The sequence below is a fragment of the Taudactylus pleione genome, unplaced genomic scaffold, assembly GCF_031769625.1.
Source record: "Taudactylus pleione unplaced genomic scaffold, aTauple2 ptg000612l, whole genome shotgun sequence".
In the NCBI taxonomy this organism is placed as follows: Eukaryota; Metazoa; Chordata; class Amphibia; order Anura; family Myobatrachidae; genus Taudactylus; species Taudactylus pleione.
Window position 1 is genome coordinate 3747704 of NW_028285014.1, and position 20075 is coordinate 3767778.

General features: G+C 44.8%; 1 protein-coding gene across 5 annotated transcripts in view; it reads left to right on the forward strand.

Annotated features, from left to right (window-relative positions):
- Positions 1 to 12032: 12032 nt before the first annotated feature.
- The window catches only part of DMPK (DM1 protein kinase), a 46725-nt gene continuing 38682 nt past the window's right edge, over positions 12033 to 20075 (forward strand). For all 5 annotated transcript variants that reach the window (XM_088454331.1, XM_088454335.1, XM_088454334.1 and 2 more), the window contains exons 1-2: positions 12033 to 12096; positions 12344 to 12572. In XM_088454331.1, coding sequence (XP_088310457.1) covers positions 12440 to 12572 — 133 coding nt within the window. In that variant the 5' untranslated portion in view covers positions 12033 to 12096; positions 12344 to 12439. The remainder of the gene's footprint in view (positions 12097 to 12343; positions 12573 to 20075) is intronic.

Consider the following 20075-nt stretch of genomic DNA (forward strand, 5'->3'; position numbering starts at 1 on the left):
GATAAGTCCGAATCTGTGGAAAAGTTTCGCCGATTGCGACTTTTCGCCAGTGTGACAGTTTCCTCCGTATTCAATTCCAAAGAGTTTTCGCCGGTGCGAAAATGCAATGTAATAGGCGAAATAGATTCGCCTATGAATAGGTGTCGAAAAAAAGTGCAGAATTGCTGTTTTGGGGTGAAAAGGTGGGGAATCCACCCTGCACCCTTGGGACAGCCCCCCAAAGGTTAACTGCGTCAAGAAAATCCTAAAAAAAAATTAGGAACACCCCAAAGAATTACTTTGAGAAAGGGGGCAAAAAAAGTTCAAAGTTGGGGTACAAACTAAACCAGCGAAATAAGCTTTTGGGGGGTCTGCAAGTATGGGGGAGGTGTTGATTGCAGGTGCATGCTGAAGGTGCGTTTTTTTAAAAAAAAAATTTAAAACTTCACTTTTGCGATTTTTTTTTTTTTTTTTTTTTTTTTAATTAACCATGCTTGCACCCATTTTCATGTACCCCAAATTTGCTGGGACTAGTTATTTTCTGCAAAAAAAACCCCTGCTAAATGCTATTCTTCACCACTCGTGCAAAGACGCTATATAAAGGCAATTGAAAACACTTAAGTACCCCAAATAGCTCCAGGGGGCCTAATTGGGGACATCTATAGTGATCCCCAATGTTAGTGCATCTTTTTGGGGGTGTCAGGCTGATTTCCCCAAAACTGATAGCACTTTTCGCATGTTTGAGTTTTGTGGGGATGCGTTTTTGTGTCCTTTGGAATTGAATACGGCGAATAGCGGGGGCGCACACGATAAGTTTCCACGGCTAAAACACGTGAAGTACAGGACTTTTCGCCTGGAATTGAATATGGCCCTTAGTTTGCTAAAAAAAAAATGTGATCTTAAATAAATAAAAAGAACATATTGTAAAACTGTAATGCCCAATTCTGGCTGCTGAAAGCACACCTGGCATCTGTGGCTGGCACACTAGCCCCATGTGTATGGGGTCATATTGCAGCTTGCCCATTTTTTTTTACATAGTGAGAACTAGGTATTATATTGGGTATGCAGCTATTATGTTGACATGGTTGAAATTTTGACATGGTCATTATGTCGACATTGTGAATGCTGAAGGTCACAATGTAGTGTTCCCGCTGCCAGGGAAGGGCACTGAGGGTGCTGGAAGAGAGTCTCTACCATAGCCGAAAAGGGGGCGTGTCGTCAGACTTGAGGTGTGCCCGGCACTTACAGAGGTGTTGGGCTTTCCCCAAGCTCTCCCCTTGATCGGTCACCTCAAGTTTCCTCACCCGCGGGACTCTGCGGCCTGCAGGTAGGGAAGGCACAGGGCAGGCTGCTTTAGCTAAAACATCCTAGTGCGATAACTAACAATGTTGAAATTACAGGGTTAAGGTTAGGGCTTTAACACTAGAAAAGTGCTATGTCTATATGTCAACATGCACAATGTCGGCATAACGTCCTTGTCAACATTCTGGTGTAAACATAATATTCCACACCTATTATATTGTGGTAGGAAAGGTAGATGGTAATGGTGGATGTTGGGGGATAATGTGTGTACTGGACACTTCAGCAGAATGTACTATGTATATCCTGAGTAAAGCCATGCTCTCTGATTTACATAGCCAAGACTCTGACGCATCAGGAACATAATGATATATGAAGGTTATTTTTCTCTATACCAGTGGTTCTCAAACTCTGTCCTCAGGACGCCACACAAGTCACGTTTTCCAGGTCACCCAGCAGGTGCACAGGTGTATTCATTACTCACTGACACATTTTAAAAGATTCACAGGTGGAGCTAATTATTTCACTTGTGATTCTGTGAGGAGACCTGGAAAACATGCACTGTTGGGGTCCTGAGGACTGAGTTTGAGGACCTGTGGTCTATACTATCCATAAGATGGTGCAGCATTTTAGAGCAGTTTCTCTGAACATTGCTCCTCCTAATGACTAGTCCCACTACTAGGTATTGGTCTATTGAATGACTATACTCTTTTGCTGGTAGTCGGCGTTACTTGGACCACTGTCAGAATTGTGTGTGTGGCAGCATGCTGTCATGCTTGGCAGGTCTCTCGAACAAGGATCTAGGTGGTGCCCTGCAGAACATTCTGACAAGGAAGCAGGTATATTCTTTGTGGTTTCTCTGACAATGTAACCAGTAGATACACTGCAGGTTTTTCTGTCAGTGCGGCACATAAATGCTCTGCAGCTCCCTTTTGACAAGGGAGTAGGTTAGTACTCTGCAGGTTTTTCTGATAAAGGAGCACACACATGCTCAGCAGGTCACATTGACAAGGGAGTTGGTAAGTACGCCGCAGGCCACATTGACAAGAGAGCGGATAAATGCTCTGCATGTCCCCTGACAAAGGATCAGCTAGATTCTCTATAGTTCTATCTGACATGGGAGCGGGTAAATGCTCTGCAGGTTTCTCTGACAAGGGAGCGGGTAAATGCTCTGCAGGTTTCTTTGAGAAGGGAGCAGGTAAATACTTTCTAAGCCTACAGTATGACCAGTGAGCTGGAATTGGCCTTTTTAACAAGAGAACAAGTAGATAGCTCTGCAGGTTTTTTTTTGTCTGGTGAGAATTGTGTACATGCTCTGCAGGTCACCCTGGTAATTAAGCTTAGTAGGCCTTTGACAATGATCTGTAGGCCTAAAACATCCTAGTAAATGGCTAAATACTGTGCAGGTGCATGCTCTGTGGGTGACCGACAAGGGAACAGGAAAATGTTCTGTAAGTGATCGACAAGGGAACAGGTAAACGCTCTGCAGGCGACTGACAAAGGTACTGGTAAATGATCTGAAGGTGACTGACAAGGGAACAGGTAAATCCTCTGCAGTAGACTGACTAGGAAACTAGTAATTGATCTGCAGGTGACTGACATGGGAACAGGAAAATGCTTTGCAGGTGACTGACAAGGGAAAGGTAAATCCTCTGCAGTAGACTGACTAGGAAACTGGTAAATGATCTGCAGGTGACTGACAAAGATACAGGTAAATGATCTGCAGGTGACTGACTTGGGAACAGGAAAATGCTTTGCAGGTGACTGATAAGGAAACGGGTAATTGTTCTGCAATAGAATAACAGAGCAGGTAAATGCTCTGCAGGTGACCGAAGGGAACAGGAAAATGCTCTGCAGGCGACTAACAAGGAAGCAGGTAAAACCTCTTCAGATGACTGACAGGGACAACTAAATGGTTTGTATGTGACTGACAATGGAAAAGGTAAATACTCCACACGTATTTAGATGGGTTGGGCACGGGATGTCGGCGGTCAGAATCCTGACGGCTCAAGGCAAGTATATCTAACCCTAAGCCCCCTTCCCTGGTGCCTAAACCTAACTCTCCTCCTAGTGCCTAACCCATAACCCTAACAATCCCCCAACCTCGCTACTTACCTTCGGGATTCCGGTGGTCGGGGTGCCAGCGGCAGGATTCTGACGACAGCATTGTGACCGCCAAAATCCCAGCTGTCAGGATATTAAACGTATCCCGTGTGGACAAGAGAGCAGGGAAAAGCTCTAGGCTATCTGAGTCAGAGATGGACGCAATGTCGAATTTTTTTATTTTATTTTTTTTCGCAGATGACGCAATTGTTTGCCATTGGACATGCATGTAAGCCGCACTACGCATGTGCTGCGATTGTCTTGCGTTTCCGCAGGTGTATCTTACCATTTAAATGCCAATACATGGGCATGCATAAATTAGCCATTGCGATTACATACGCAGCATGAACGCCATCTGCGTGTCAGGAGAGCTGCAGTGTTTGTGGCTGGTCAGGTTCTTCCGCATGGGCAAGATGGCTGCTCAATGTGCGCCGATGTTACCGATTTTTGCACTGGTAAGCAACATCAAACGCAGATGAGAAGGTAACGGTGGGCGTCCCTATGCTCAGGTAAGCTTTGTAATTATTAGCATATTTATTGCAGCTGCGTTCTGTGCGTAATCGCAGCTGCGATCGCATTAGCGTCCATCTCTGAATCAGGCCAATAATCTGCAGGTTTTACTGACCGGGTAGTAAATTAATATTCTATAGCCTCTCTAATATAGGAGGGGAGCGGGTAATTGCTTTATGTGCTCCTCTGACAAGGAAGAAGGTCAATGTTTTACCTTAGACAAGAGAACAGGTAAATCATCTGCAGATTTTCCTTCCTAGAGAGCAAGGACAATCTGCAACTTTCTTTAACAAGGAAGTAGGAAAATGCTCTGCCGTTCTGTGACCAGTATGAAGTAAGTAAATGCTCTGCAGTTGTGGGACAAAGGAACATCAAAATACTTGTCTAAAGAATCTCCCATTCTATGTTATGCTCTACACATTGGTTACTAGGGACACGCTGGTTGGGTGATGTTCTGAAAGATCATCCCTAAAATTAGAAGTCTATATTTTACTGTGACTATGAAATATGGTCAGTAGACTGTTTATATTATGTGGCAGAGAGATAACTCGGTTATGATGGCTTATTTCTCTGATATATGCTGTGTGTCTCTGGAAAGTGGTTAATAATTTATCTTACTAAGCGGACTATCTGCTCTGCTGGTTGTCATTGCCAGACAAGGGCTAATGAGTCCAAACTGGGCAGGAGCTCTATGCTGGTTGTTTTGCAGGTAAGGGTTAATAGCTCCGCTAAATGTATATCGTTGGTTTCTGCCTGGCAGGGAGGGTTAAACGATGTGCGCTCATCTGCACTATGTTTGGTTACATTCCTGTGCAGAGAGTTTTCGGATGTTTATATTTAGAGCGCGTGGAACTTATGAATAGGGAGAGAGACATGGAAAGAATGAGATTTCTATCTATATCTGCACATCTATCTCCCTGCTCATTTGTCCACCCTTACGTCTATCATTTTACCATACCAGTGAATCTGTACAGCACTTGTCTACTCTATGTACCGAAATCCATACTACTGGCTTAAGGCATTCTGTTTATAAAATCTTAATGTAACATGTATGGGTCAGGAGAGAAAGTAATAAACTGTATGAAATAGTAGAGAGACAAAAATGGAGGATGTGGAAAATGAGTGTTGATTAAAGGGAAGCAAGATTGGAAGATTAGGGAAAGGATATGCGATACAAGGGAGAACCTTGTAATAGTTTTTGTTGAAATAAAACAGGAAATTTCTTCTTCAGGGTCCATAGGGGGTCCACAGGGTTGACCTTGGGGTATATAAGTTGGGAACCAAACCCGGGCACCACGCAGTTAAAGCTTTCAGCTCCCAGGATGCATTGGGTCCACTCTCCCTATAACCCCGCCCCCAAGCCAGAGGCACCTCAGTTGAAGTTGGTGCCCGGCCAGAGTCGGGTCACCGTTAGCGCAGGGGGCTGATTTGCAGCCCCTAAGCTTTTTTTGCACTTTTTTATTTTTTAGCTTTAAAGACTCTTCAGAGCGGAAGCGTCAGACTGTCCATTGGACGTCCAAGCTGCCGCTCCTACACCCCGCCAGCGCCGCAACGCCAGTACAGATCTGGGGATCATGGCAGGACCCCAGAGTCTGTGGTATTCGGGCTCTGGGGGATCCCTGGACTGCTGCCGGATCGATGGGGACAGGTAAGATCGTGGGTCACCGCTTGCGGTGACCCGCATGTGTGTCATGCAGTCTCCTGCCTCCAGTCTCTGGGGACAGACCAGAGGCAGTGGCGGTGGGCTCCCCCTCTCATGAGGCATACCCCGTGCGTCCATTAGGCCACCAGGGATTAAGTGGCAAGCGGGAGCCGGCATCTCGGGGGTTAACAGCCAGCCAGGGGAGGCAGCCTGGCTGTCCCCCATAGTTGTTCCAACTTGGGGTTCCTTCAACATGCTGCCCTTCCCTCTCAGGGTATCTCGGAGTTCTTGCGGTTTACCCCTGTGACAGACTATTGCTCCCTACCGGGGTTCTTCAAATTCCCTCAGGTACCACAACAGTCTATAATTTCCCTTTCAGGGATTACAACAACAGCCACCCTGGGTGGATGTTGTTTCAAAGGAACACAAGATGGCATAATAAACGCCCTGTGGTTATTTCCCAGTCCACACTGCTGTCTAACACGGATCGTCAGCCAAGGGTGCACTGGATGAGGTATCGGACTCCTATCCCTTTCACACGAGGGGGAATCTAAATCAAGTATTATTATCCCTGCTTGGGTGCTGGCTGTCAAGTCCATCCTAGTTATAGAGGATGTTGAACCTGCACCTAAATCAAATCACCCTCAGTTTAAGCATTAAAGTGTCTTCGGCTGTTTTCCCCCTCTCTGATCACATGGAAGGGATCTGGCAATCGCCAGATAAGAGGTATCACAAAAGCGTTTGGCCTCATGTTTCCCATTCCCTGAAGGTCATTGCAAGTAATAGCAATCACGTCCTGGGGTGGATTCTCATGTTACTCGTCTGATTTAAGAGCGCTACTACGCCTCCCATCCCCTGCTCTGACGGTTTCTGCAGGATACGTAGGTGGTAACTTTGCCTGAAATTAATATACTCACTTTCAGGGGCTGTTGCCTGTCCAACCATGGCTATCGCATGGGTGGCTAATGCTATTGAGTGCTGGGCTGATGCATTTGTAGACCTTTTTCCCTCAAAAACTTCTGGGAATCAAATGCCTATTGCTGCTCACATTCAAAATGCAGTTTCATATGTTGGAGTAACAACATTGGATGCCAGTCTTCTAACCTTCAGAGTTTCGTCTGCGACTCTGTCCACCGCCATACCCTATCACTGCAATCATGGAAGGCAGCGGTGGACTCCAAGATAGGCCTTGAAATGGATTACCCTATATTGGGGAGATCTTGTTTGGTCCTAACCTTGACAAGATTGTAGCAACTTGGGCAGTATCACAAACGGCAAATGTCTGCCTTCAGGAAAAGCCTGAAGGCCAGTTCTTTCCTAGGCTGTCGGCCTCCACGAGTGCCGCCATGCCCGGAACCTGGCAGACCTTGAACTCCAGACGCCCTGCTTCTAAACCTGAGGATAAACCTTCAGCCTGACGAGACAGATCTTCATCTGGGGGATCCTGGAGTGAGTTGCCGACTTTTTCAGTTCACCCAGTGCCGGTATTAAACCACCACGGATGCTTTGGTAAGAGATGGGGTCTCTCTCGGGTACGCCCTCTCATTGCTCAGACGGCCTCCCCACCTGTTTTGCTACACAGGCCCTTCTGCAGACCCGAACAAGGCCTTACAAATCCAGAAAGTACCATTCTACTTTCTTTCTGGCTCAGAGGCCGAATGGTCCTAATTGGCCTATCCTCAATCTCAAATCCCTGATCCAATTCCTAAACAGTGCCTCGATTCAGAAGGGAACCCCTACGCTCCATCATCTGAGCTTTGGATCCTGGGGACTTTATGGTATCGCTGGATATTCAGGACACGTACCTACAGAGCCCTCTCCTCAGCGTTTTCGCAGGTTTGCTGTGCCACAGCAACGCTTCCAATTTGCAGGCTCTGCCCTTTGCACTGTCCACAGCCCCACCGGGGTTTGCCAGGTTTATGGCTTTTATAACAGTCCACCTGCTCAGGGTATCCGACGGCTCCTGTATCTGGATGGCCTCCTGCTCTTAGCAGGATCACCAGGGTACTTCAAAGCCATTTACAGTTAACCATTCCTTTCTTTCACAAGTACAGATGGTTAATCACCTGGGAAAGAGTCCTCCCTGAATCCCTCACCGGATATGATTCATCTAGGAGCCCTACTGGATTCTCAGAATCAGAGGGTCCTTATGACGTCAGTCAAGATCTCCACTCTTCAACTGCGAGTGCGCAGATGCCTCCACATTCGATGAGTGTCTTTACACTCAGTAATGTGGGTTTTGGAATCCATGATGTCTGCCTTCGGAATGCTAGAATATGCTCAGTTCCATTACAGGCCTTTGCAAAAAAATGATCCTCTCCAGGTGGAACAGGTTTCTCCATTGGATCAATGTTCAGATGATTATGCTCTCTCTGGAGGGGCGTCTGTCTCTATCTGGGTGGCTATGGCCATCTCGTCTAATCAAGGGTCGCCCCTTTTTTGGATCCAGGACTGGGTAATCCTTACAACGGACGCCAGTCTCTGGGGCACAGTGACCAGTCCGCACTCCTCCTTTCAGGGCCGTTGGATGTCATTCAATTCAACCTTGCCAATCAACTTATTGGAACTTTGAGTTGTCTTAGGGCCCTCACTCTGGCCACTCCATCACTATGTGTTAATACTTCACGGTAAACCTGTAAAGGTTCAGTCCGACAATGTCACAACAGTGGCTTACATCTAGGAGACATTCAAAGTTGGGCAGCAGTGACAGAAGTGTCACACATTCTGACATGGACCAAGGGTCTCCTCCCAGCCATCTCTGCAGTGTTCATTCCGGGAGTTCTCCATTGGGAAGCGGACTTCCTCAGCCATCACGACGTGCATCCCGGGGACTGGTCTCTTCACCGAGATGTTTCAGCTCCTAGTGAGCAGATGGGGCCTCCCAGAGGTGGTCCTCATGGCCTTCCGCCTCAATCACAAACTGCTTGTGTTCGGGTCCAGTACTGGTGATACCGAAGCAACCTTCGGTGACGCATTGTCAGTGAAGTGGACCTTCCAGTTTGCGTACAAGTTCCCTCTGGTCTCCCTTCTTCCTCGAGTTCTTCGGAAGTTCAATCAGGACGGAGGTATTGTCCTGCTGGTGGCTCCAGATTGACACAGACGTCACTGGTACTTAGTTTTTTGGAGTCTCTCTATTGACACTCCATTCCTGCTGCCTCAACATCCGGACCTGTTGTCTCAAGATCCTTGCCTTTCCCTGGACCTGGGTCGTCTGTCTTTAACTGCGTCCCTACTGTAGTCCAAAGGATTCTCTGGCTCTGTCATCACCGGGATGTTTAGAGTGCGTAAGCCAGCTTTTGCTGGGATCTACTACAGTGTGGCGTACATATTTCTTATGGTGTCATATCTGTAGCTACGATCCTCAGGTGTTTAGAATATCCAGGGTTCTGGCATTCCTTCCAGCTGGATTGGGTCTAGTCGTCCACCTGGCCTCCCTGAAAGTGCACTGTCAGTATGGTTCATATGTGGAATTGCTCCACTCCCGGGTGTCCATACCTTCCTTCAGGGTGTTCTCTGGATTCTGCCTCCCTTTATCCCTCCTAGTTGATCATTGGGATTTGTCAGTAGTTCTTCATGCCCTCCAGGGGCCTCCATTTGAAACACTGGTTTTGATAGCACTTACGTGGTTTATAGCTTAGACTCGCTTTCTTATGGCGTTTGCATCTGCCAGGAGAGTGTCGGAATTGGGAGCGTTCTTATGTAACTTCCTCTTCTGGATATTTCACCAAGACAGGGCTACGAGTCGCACTCGCCCTGTGTTTCTTCCTAAAGTAGTTTTTAAGTTCCGTATTCTTCAGGAAATTATTGTACCGACATTTCTGTCACCAGTCCTCTCGGATGGTGGGGTCTCATTGACTGTGGTCCGGTCTCTCAGGTTTTACGTGGACCGTACCAGTTCTTTCCGGATATCTGACTCCTTATTTGGATTTCACAGGAAAGGATGGCCGGCCAATAAACAATCATTGGCTAGATGGCTTCGTATGACTATCTCAGGGGCCTACACTAAGGAAGGCCTTTCTGTTTCGGCTTCTGTTGATGCTTATTCTACTCGGGCTGTGGGTCCCTCGTGGACGGCTCGCTGTGGCGCCTCGGCTGTTCAGCCTTGCAAGGTGGCCACGTGGTCTTCTGTACAGACCTGTCTAAGGTTCTTTGCATTGGATACCTTTGCCTCTCAGGATGCTTCCTTTGGGTGCTGGATTCTCCTCTCAGCGCAGGAGCGTCCCCACCCTTAATTGGACTGCTTTGGGACATCCCCAAGGTCAACCCTGTGGACACCCTATGGACCCTGAAGAAGAAAATGAGAGAGATGGTAAGAACTTACCCTTGTTATCTCTCTTCCTTCAAAGTCCTGAGGCACCCGGCTTCATATGGGCTGTGTTACTGGTCACCGGTTTCCTGTTTCCTCTGTGAGTGTGGTTCTTGAGTGTTCCAGTCTTCTCTCTTTCTTTCCTCCTCCGGCCTTTGGCTACTTACAAACTGAGGTGCCTCTGGCTTGGGGGTGGGGTTATAGGGAGAGTGGACCCAATGCATCCTGGGAGCTGAAAGCTTTAACTGCGTGGTGCCCGGATTTGGTTCCCAACCTATACCCCAAGGTCAACCCTGTGCACCCTATGGACTTCGAAGAAAGAGAGAAAACAAGGGTAAGTTCTTACCATATCTCTCATTTTATTCTGCACTGTAGGCCAATAACTAATAATTAATTTTCAATAACTTCGCAAATACAACAAGAAGACTGAAAATGTGCAGTGGATAAAGCACAATTGAGGGTGGGAGTTATTGATGGCGACAAACCTGTAAGGAAAAGGAATAGAGGACAAATGTAAAGGAGAGAGTGACGGGGGGAGTAAAGAAATGTTTAAATCCCCCTCCCAGACCTCTTTGCCTCTCCTTCAAGCCTTAAAGGCCTGAATGTGACTTCACTGTGTATGAAAGTAGAGAGGAAGGGAAAAAGAAAGGAATGAAAATGAGAGAGAATAAGAGTAATGTCATATTGTAGAGACAGAACGTAAAGAGGGAGAAGATGGGAAGGCATAATAGAGTAAGAGGGGCAGTGATGGTACGGCAGACAGGTGAATTGCTAAGTTAGGCCTCATTTAGCAACAAATTTTATCATACACAACAAGTTTTAAAACTTGTTGCGTAGGATAAATGGTGCTCCAGCTAATCCGCTTCCAACTGTCATTTTTCAAACAGATGACAGTTGGGAGCTGATTGGCTGGAGCACCATTATCATACGCACTCGTTGCGTATGATAAAACTCGTTGTTAAATGAGGCCCATAGTGAGAGAGAAAAGGAATAAAATAGCGGGGAATCCTGAATTACCCAACAAATGCCCAGTCATATTACCAAGGCTGAGGAGGGTGCAACAGCAGGAGGGCTCATGATACCAAGGCTGAGGAGGGTGCAACGGCAGGAGGGCTCACGATAGAAAGGCTGAGGAGGGTGCAACGGCAGGAGGGCTCATGATACCAAGGCTGAGGAGGGTACAAAGGTAGGAAAGCCTAAGGGGAGGATTGTGAATCTAAAGGCCCCCACACACAGTACGATTTTTTTAAACAATTTGGCCGTTTTCGACCGATTGTAAAGACAATCGTCTAAAAAGTGCTGTGTGTGGGGATAACGATGCCGATGCGCGATCCCGCTGTCGTTGATCATGGTCGCTGATCAATTGTACCTGCAGAAACATATAGACCTATCGTTCGCGATTTGGCACACATCGTTTCGTGTGTATAGATGATGGACAATATGTTGTCACTTTTCCTGGTCACTCCCCTCCACTATTTTGTGCCAGCATCGTGAGGTTGTTTGCTGCAAACAATATATTGATATACCTTTAACGATCTGCAGTCGTTAACGACCCATATATTGTTTGATCGTTTGTACAATATCGTTTGTCTGGGAGTGTACAGGAATTCAGGGGAAATCGCTAAAGAGATTGTATCGTTTGCAAATCATACTGTGTGTAGGCCCCTTAAGGAGGAAAGAGTGAAAGGGGAAGGGGGTGGTTGTAGTTAGGGTAAACAAGAGTGATGAAGCAACAGTAAATAAGGAGAAAAAGCGAGTGAGGAGTGCAAATTAAGGAATAAAAAGTGGACATTGTTGGAATAGAAAAAGCACAAGGAAAAGGGAAGCACGCTGCTTAGGATGGTCAGGATACAATGAGGGAAAAGAGACGCTGGTAGCTGGGATTGTAGCAGTAAGGAGTAAAAACTGCTGGTGGGGAGACTAGAAAAGTGAGAAGGATGAAGGGCTGAGAGTAATAGACAGGAAAAGACAATACTCGATAAGCCTGATTGGGTATGAGAGCAATGACTTAGGGAAAATATGAGTTGACTGTGAAAAAGAAGTGAGTAATTCAACCTTGTTAGAGTTAAAGGGACACGGGAGGTGGAGAAGGGGGGTTGGATAGTGGCAGGAAGGAGGGAGAAAAGGGTGGGACAGAACACAGAATTTAGAGGATAGGGAGAGAGAAGCTGAGAATGAAGATCGCCTTCTAAAGGGATAAGGAGGGACCGAGGGAGGGAGAATCTGGTAGTCACGCAAGATAGTAACAGGAGAAGAGGTGAAGTATCTTTTCCAGATCTCTCTCAGTACTTTGAATGCTGCATTACTTGTACTGCTTCTACTGTGTCAGTATCAGTGAGAGCTTCTATAATACTGGAATGTATCAATAATTACTGCTCAACAACTGGAAAAAGATAGGGTAGCGGGTATTTGTGATAGTCCGTAACCAGCACCTATAATTATCAAAGTACTAGTTGGTACCAGTCATTACCAGCACAGTGAGTGTGATTTGCTATAACATTTAGGCTCGGAGACCGAATTCATGGATGTAGGCTGATCCTCAGTGACTGTGACATGGACAGGTGGCCCTGCCAGTGAACCTCCAGTACGGTACTCACAGGATGGAGCGCATACTCCTGGCACCGGCACTCCTGAGTATCGATGCTCTGCTGGACCTGATGATTTGCGTGTGTCACGAGTTGGTCACTTCGCCATTGGCCCATGAGACCCACATCGCAGATTTCCTGCACTGGGGTGAGTGCCTCCTACAATTGCCTAACATTGTTTGTTAATGTTTTGTGTAGCACCATCATACGCCACAGCGTTGTACAGAGAGAGAATCACATTCAAAGGTAGAACAGGCTAAAAAAGACTGATAAGTAGTAACATAGATAGAGACTGAGATCCTGTACTGTGACTGCCACTGTTCTGTCCTGCGCCCATGTGATCCTGTGACCAGCCATGTGTTTAGCATGTCCTGCCTACCACTGTTCATATGCTTGTCACCTGGTGTCAGGGAAAACGCTGTCTTTATTTTGCAGAGAGAGATTTTCTATCTTTGCAACTATTACCTTGCATTGAGACACCATTTCTGTTTTCTATTTTATTGATTTAATAGAGATCACCAATACTAGATTACACCTCTTAATGTATATCTAAAATCTATATGTGTTCATATGTTTGTGCACACACTAGTCTGACTGGATGGGTTGGTTCACAAGACAGGGAGTGTAGCTGTCATGCAACATAACGCCCTGTAATTATAACTACAGGTCTGGCTGCTGACACAGAAAAAGGGGGCGCCTTCCCTCCCATAGTAGGGTAACCGTCGGATTTATCCCTCTCATAATAGTGTGATTTCCTAGCAGCATCGCTGGATAGAGTTATGAGGGCAGGCTGCATGTTTTGCTTGATGGTACAATCAGGAGGGACTTTGCCCTATCCCTCTACCACTTATAGTTCCTCCCAGTAATCTGTCAGAGGCCTGCCTGTACATCCACCTGTCAGATACTACAGCCAGGCCTCTCTAGGGTGACACAAACATATCAGCTGTAGTGTGACACAACAAAGTCCTAAACCACAATCTCTCCCATGAGGTACAATCTATATACATTTAAGAAAGAAATGTCAGTCTACATTTGACTTGTGTGGGGATCTGCTATATGTCTCTGTTCCCAGAGCGGTAAGTAGGTGTGATAGTGGTACGTAAGAGGTAACCATACAGCCTCTGTCTCCCAGAAAGTGGGAATGAGTTAATTCCCTAGACGGGGAGGTAACACTATTACATTAACCATATGTGGAGTCTGTAAGAGCTGTAGACTGACAGTCCATATAAGGAAGAGGTCTTACACTGCTCCCCCTGGACTATGTGCTCTATCTCCTGTCCCCACACCCTCTATTCTTTCATTGCTGCCCCTCACATCCCCAGTCATACTGATTGGCCCTGTTTCAACACCACCAATATCTGCTCCCCAAGCACTTCAGCCAGCACTCGCTGTACCCCTCACAACATGCTGCATTGCATCATTAACTATATCCCCAGGTTGAGCTGCATGTACAGCCGACTGGGGATATCGTTATCGTCAGGAGCGCGCATCGTTGATCGTTCACTGCATACACACTTGACGATATGAACGATATATATCGGTGAACGATATCGTTATTGTCCATATCGTTCATAAATATCGCCAAGCGCGTACGCAGCTTTAGTCTATTTTTCATGTAACTGCTGGTGGGTTGGACCTCAAAATCTAAAGCTGCATTAAGATTGTGGGGTTTATTTACTAAGCAGTGTTAGGAGACCAAGTGAAAGGAGATAAGGTGCCAGCCAATCAGCTCCCAACTGTCATTTTTCAAACACATCCTGTGACATGGCAGTTAGGAGCCGATTGGCTGGCACCTTATCTCATTTCACTTTGTCTCTTAACACTGCTTAGTAAATAGACCCCTAAGTGCAATATTAGTGCTACTTTAAATTTCAAGGTCAGACCCGCCAAGAAACAGCTGACGCCGCTTGGTGGATGTACCCCTTTATTTTTTCCTCATTTACTTATATCGCTGAACGCGTATCATAATGTGTTAAGGGACTGACAAACTGCTGATCATTCAGCACTCTCTTCATGCTATCTGTAGTGGACAGACTGCTGAGGACCCTCATTGATAGTCTTTTGTGAGGGCACTTGGCGCCTTCCTCCTCCTCAGGTGGCCAGGGTTACTGGTGTGGACACTCGGCACTCTTCTCATATAGGGGGGGTATCCAATTAGACGCGATAACCCTTTTTCTCCCGTAAATCCGCAGTCACGTGGTACAATTTTTGTGAGATAACTTTTCTCCCTATTACATGTTTTTCGTAAAAAATAGGTCATTTTTCTCTAGATAACTTTTATCTAATTTTCGTTTTCTGGAGAAACCACTTCTCTGTAGTAAAACACTGCCTTTTTCTCCAAAAGTGCTTATCGAACTATCCTATTAGTATGGGTACAGGAATTATCACTAATTTCTTTTGACCACCTCTGACCAGGTGATAGGTTGTGCAAAACCCCTATTTTTGGCTAAAAGTGTTGGGACTTGGTTCAGAACCACTGGGACACCATCCTTAATGACTAATTAGGCAAAAAGTAATTTGTTTTTAAGCTACTTTATGTCAATAATGACATCATTTTTGTGGTGAAAAAGTTAAAAGTGTTGGAAAATGGGTTTAAGTGGTTGGACAAGTATATTGGGGGGCTGTATGGATGGGACAGGTGTTTTAAACATTGCAGGTGCAAGTAACAGGTGTATATTTAACATTTCTTAAAAATGCCCTGTAATGACACAAAAATATACTCATACCCATTTTAATGTATCACTAATTTAACTGCGGCATTTATTTTGGCCAAAAAATATTGCTTTCTATCATCTTTTCACTGTTAGAGAAAAATGCATATTCCAGCCATTTGACACAATTGAGAAACCCCAAACCCTTGGATTATGGCCACTAACACACTTGTATACCATTACTCTTCCTTTGTTTGCCTTTTTTGGGGGGTACAGGCTGATTTCCCCACTTTCACCTTTACTTATCGCGTGTCATCCATACAAGAATTATTGTGCAAAGTGGTTATCACCGGTTTTGCAATAGTGAGTACGCAAACATGCTATGAGCAGAAAACTCGCATGAATGGTCCGAAAAGTTTTCTCCGGTGAAAACGTATCATTATCGCGGCTAATTGGATACCCCCCTAATTGGCGACGCTATATTGCTGGCAGTGGCATTTTAACAGATGAGGGGGTCCTTGGGAGTTATTGTGTGGGCCTCTCTGCTGGTAAAATGGTGCTAGCACATGTGCAGAAGATAGCAAAGACTGACGCTGTTGCCATATTTTTTAAGAAAATCCTAGTAAAGTGTGCTGGCTTCAGCCAGACCTTGTTCTGAGGTACAGGGTGTTTTCTCTGACTTTACGATTCAAATGCTATCTTCCCCTTGCATCCAGCTCTTCTACTTTATAATTTATTGCCCTTTTATTCTACCTCCTCAACTTTTTGCCTTTGTTCGAGTCTACCTCCTCATCTATTGTCCTTGTTCTGTTCTAGTTCCTCACCTTTTTCCCTTGTTCTATTCTACCTCCTCATCTATTGCCCTTGTTCTATTCTACCTCCTCATCTATTGCCCTTGTTCTGTTCTAGTTCCTCACCTTTTGCCCTAGTTATATTCTAACTCCTCATCTATTGCCCTTATTTTGTTCTAGCTCTTCAACTATTGCTCTTGTTCTGTTTTACCTAATATATTGCTCTTGTTCTATTCTACCTCATCTATTGCCCTTGTTCTATGCTACCTCCTCATCTATTGCCCTTGTTCTATGCTACCTCCTCATCTATTGCCCTTGTTCTATGCTACCTCCTCATCTATTGCCCTTGTTCTATGCTACCTCCTCATCTATTGCCATTGTTCTATGCTACCTCCTCATCTATTGCCGTTGTTCTGTTCTAGCTCCTCAACTATTGGTCTTGTTCTAATTTACCTCCTCATCTATTGCCCTTGTTCTATTCTACCTCCTCATCTATTGCCCTTGTTCTGTGCTACCTCATCTATTGCTCTTGTTCTAATTTACCTCCTCATCTATTGCCCTTGTTCTGTGCTACCTCCTCATATATTGCCCTTGTTCAATTCTACCTCCTCATCTATTGCCCTTGTTCAATTCTACCTCCTCATCTATTGCTCTTGTTCTAATTTACCTCATCTATTGCCCTTATTCTGTTCTAGCTCAACTATTGCTCTTGTTCTGTTCTAGCTCAACTATTGCTCTTGTTCTAATTTAAATACTCATCTATTGCCCTTGTTCTGTGCTACCTCCTCATCTATTGCTCTTGTTCTAATTTACCTCCTCATCTATTGCCCTTGTTCTATTCTACCTCCTCATCTATTGCTCTTGTTCTAATTTACCTCCTCATCTATTGCCCTTGTTCTGTGCTACCTCCTCATCTATTGCCCTTGTTCTAATTTACCTCCTCATCTATTTCCCTTGTTCTGTTCTAGCTCCTCATCTATTGCTCTTGTTCTATTCTACCTCCTCATCTATTGCCCTTGTTCTGTTCTAGCTCAACTATTGCTCTTGTTCTAATTGACCTCGTCATCTATTGATCTTGTTCTATTTTACCTCCTCATATATTGCCCTTGTTCTATTCTACCTCCTCATATATTGCCCTTGTTCTATTCTACCTCATCTATTGCCTTTGTTCTATTCTACCTCCTCATCTATTGCCCTTGTTCTATTCTACCTCCTCATCTATTGCCCTTGTTCTATTCTACCTCCTCATCTATTGCTCTTGTTCTAATTTACCTCATCTATTGCCCTTGTTCTGTTCTAGCTCAACTATTGCTCTTGTTCTGTTCTAGCTCAACTATTGCTCTTGTTCTAATTTACCTCCTCATCTATTGCCCTTGTTCTATTTTACCTCCTCATTAATGCTCTTGTTCTAATTTAGCTCCTCATCTATTGCCCATGTTCTGTTGTAGCTCAACTGTTGCTCTTGTTCTAAGTTAAATCCTCATCTATTGCCCTTGTTCTGTGCTACCTCCTCATCTATTGCCCTTGTTCTGTGCTACCTCCTCATCTATTGCTCTTGTTCTATTCTACCTCCTCATCTATTGCTCTTGTTCTAATTTACCTCATCTATTGCCCTTGTTCTGTTCTAGCTCAACTATTGCTCTTGTTCTGTTCTAGCTCAACTATTGCTCTTGTTCTAATTTAAATACTCAACTATTGCTCTTGTTCTAATTTAAGTACTCATCTATTGCCCTTGTTCTGTGCTACCTCCTCATCTATTGCTCTTGTTCTAATTTACCTCCTCATCTATTGCTCTTGTTCTATTTTACCTCCTCATTAATGCTCTTGTTCTAATTTAGCTCCTCATCTATTGCCCATGTTCTGTTGTAGCTCAACTGTTGCTCTTGTTCTAAGTTAAATCCTCATCTATTGCCCTTGTTCTGTGCTACCTCCTCATCTATTGCCCTTGTTCTGTGCTACCTCCTCATCTATTGCCCTTGTTCTAATTTACCTCCTCATCTATTTCCCTTGTTCTGTTCTAGCTCCTTATCTATTGCTCTTGTTCTATTCTACCTCCTCATCTATTGCTCTTGTTCTAATTTACCTCCTCATCTATTGCCCTTGTTCTGTTCTAACTCAACTATTGCTCTTGTTCTAATTGACCTCGTCATCTATTGATCTTGTTCTATTTTACCTCCTCATATATTGCCCTTGTTCTATTCTACCTCCTCATATATTGCCCTTGTTCTATTCTACCTCCTCATCTATTGCCTTTGTTCTATTCTACCTCCTCATCTATTGCCCTTGTTCTATTCTACCTCCTCATCTATTGCCCTTGTTCTATTCTACCTCCTCATCTATTGCTTTGTTCTAATTTAGCTCCTCATCTATTGCTCTTGTTCTAATTTACCTCCTCATCTATTGCCCTTGTTCTATTCTACCTCCTCATCTATTGCTTTGTTCTAATTTAGCTCCTCATCTATTGCTTTGTTCTAATTTACCTCCTCATCTATTGCTCTTGTTCTAATTTACCTCCTCATCTATTGCTCTTGTTCTAATTTACCTCCTCATCTATTGCCTTTGTTCTGTTCTAGCTCAACTGTTGCTCTTGTTATAATTTAAATCCTAATCTATTGCCCTTGTTCTGTGCTACCTCCTCATCTATTGCCCTTGTTCTGTGCTACCTCCTCATCTATTGCCCTTGTTCTAATTTACCTCCTCATCTATTTCCCTTGTTCTGTTCTAGCTCCTCATCTATTGCCCTTGTTCTATTCTACCTCCTCATCTATTGCCCTTGTTCTGTCCTAGCTCAACTATTGCTCTTGTTCTAATTGACCTCGTCATCTATTGATCTTGTTCTATTTTACCTCCTCATATATTGCCCTTGTTCTATTCTACCTCCTCATATATTGCCCTTGTTCTATTCTACCTCCTCATCTATTGCTCTTGTTCTAATTTGCCTCCTCATCTATATTGCCTTTGTTCTATTCTACCTCATCTAACTACTGCTCTTGTTCTAATTTACCTCATCTATTGCACTTGTTCTATTCTACCTCATCTATTGCTCTTGTTCAGTTCTGCTGCCTCAACTAGTGTGCTTGTTCTATTCTACTCCTCATCTATTGTACTTCCACATCTATTGTTCTTTTTATTCTACTGTTTTTCCCAGGGCCGTAACTAGGGTAGTGCTACCTGTGCCATAGCACAGGGCACCGCAGGGCAGGGGGCGCTGTTTGGTCCTGTCAATATTCCTGTTTATTATCACTATCACTTGTAGCTTCCTCTTCTTTTATCCCCAGCATCTCCTGGCCTCCCCTATCTCTTCCATGGCCCTTCCCCATGAGGCCATGGCTCTTTTTCAGGTGCAGTATCTTATGTCCCTATTTAAAAAATGGGGGGGCGGCGCGGCGCCAATGCTCTCTCTCTGGTACAGGGCACAAAAAGTCTAGTTACGGCTCTGGTTTTTCCTTTGCATTTAGGGCTCTTTCTCTGCTCTACCTAGTGTTCTATCTCTAGTCTTCCTCATTAGTTAGCATTCCTGCTTCATTATTTCTCTTGGTTTAGAGCAGAGATCCTGTATGCAATGTTGAGACACCAAGTAAGGATCTCCTGATCGTTTCATATACAATGCAGTTTAGTGGGGACTTCCTCCTTTGGATCCCCAAAGCAATGTAACACTGACATTTTTGCTCCCAAAATAATGACAGATTGGATACCTGCAATCCCAGCTAAGATGGTATATGCAATGCTTACACTATGTGTATCAATTCATCAGACGTTCCCCTAACATCTGTACCTTTATCCAGGTGCCCCTGAATGTTTTTAAATATGTTTTATTAATGATAAATTAAATTGTGATATGAATTTAGATTGTGGAGAACCGTTGCTCTTCCTTTCTATAACCAGTTTTAATTAGTTTGACCACTAGGTGGTAGTGTTATGTTGGAATTGTTAAATATTAAACTTGTAAATTGGACCCAGCATATGCCAGGTCTCCGCAGTCTGCCCCATCCCTTTCCATTGTATTATGTACCTGCAGTGGTCCTACAAAGGCTGGTCTGTTGTGTCACTGCAGTGGGAGCCATTGTGGAGGTAGGGCAAGTGCCCCAGCTGCTGCTGCTCATGACACGGACAGGACAGCTTAGGGCAGGCCTGGCCAACCTGTGGATCTCCAACTGTTATAAAACTACAAGTCCCAGCATGCATTACCAGCAGATTGGTGTGAGGGTA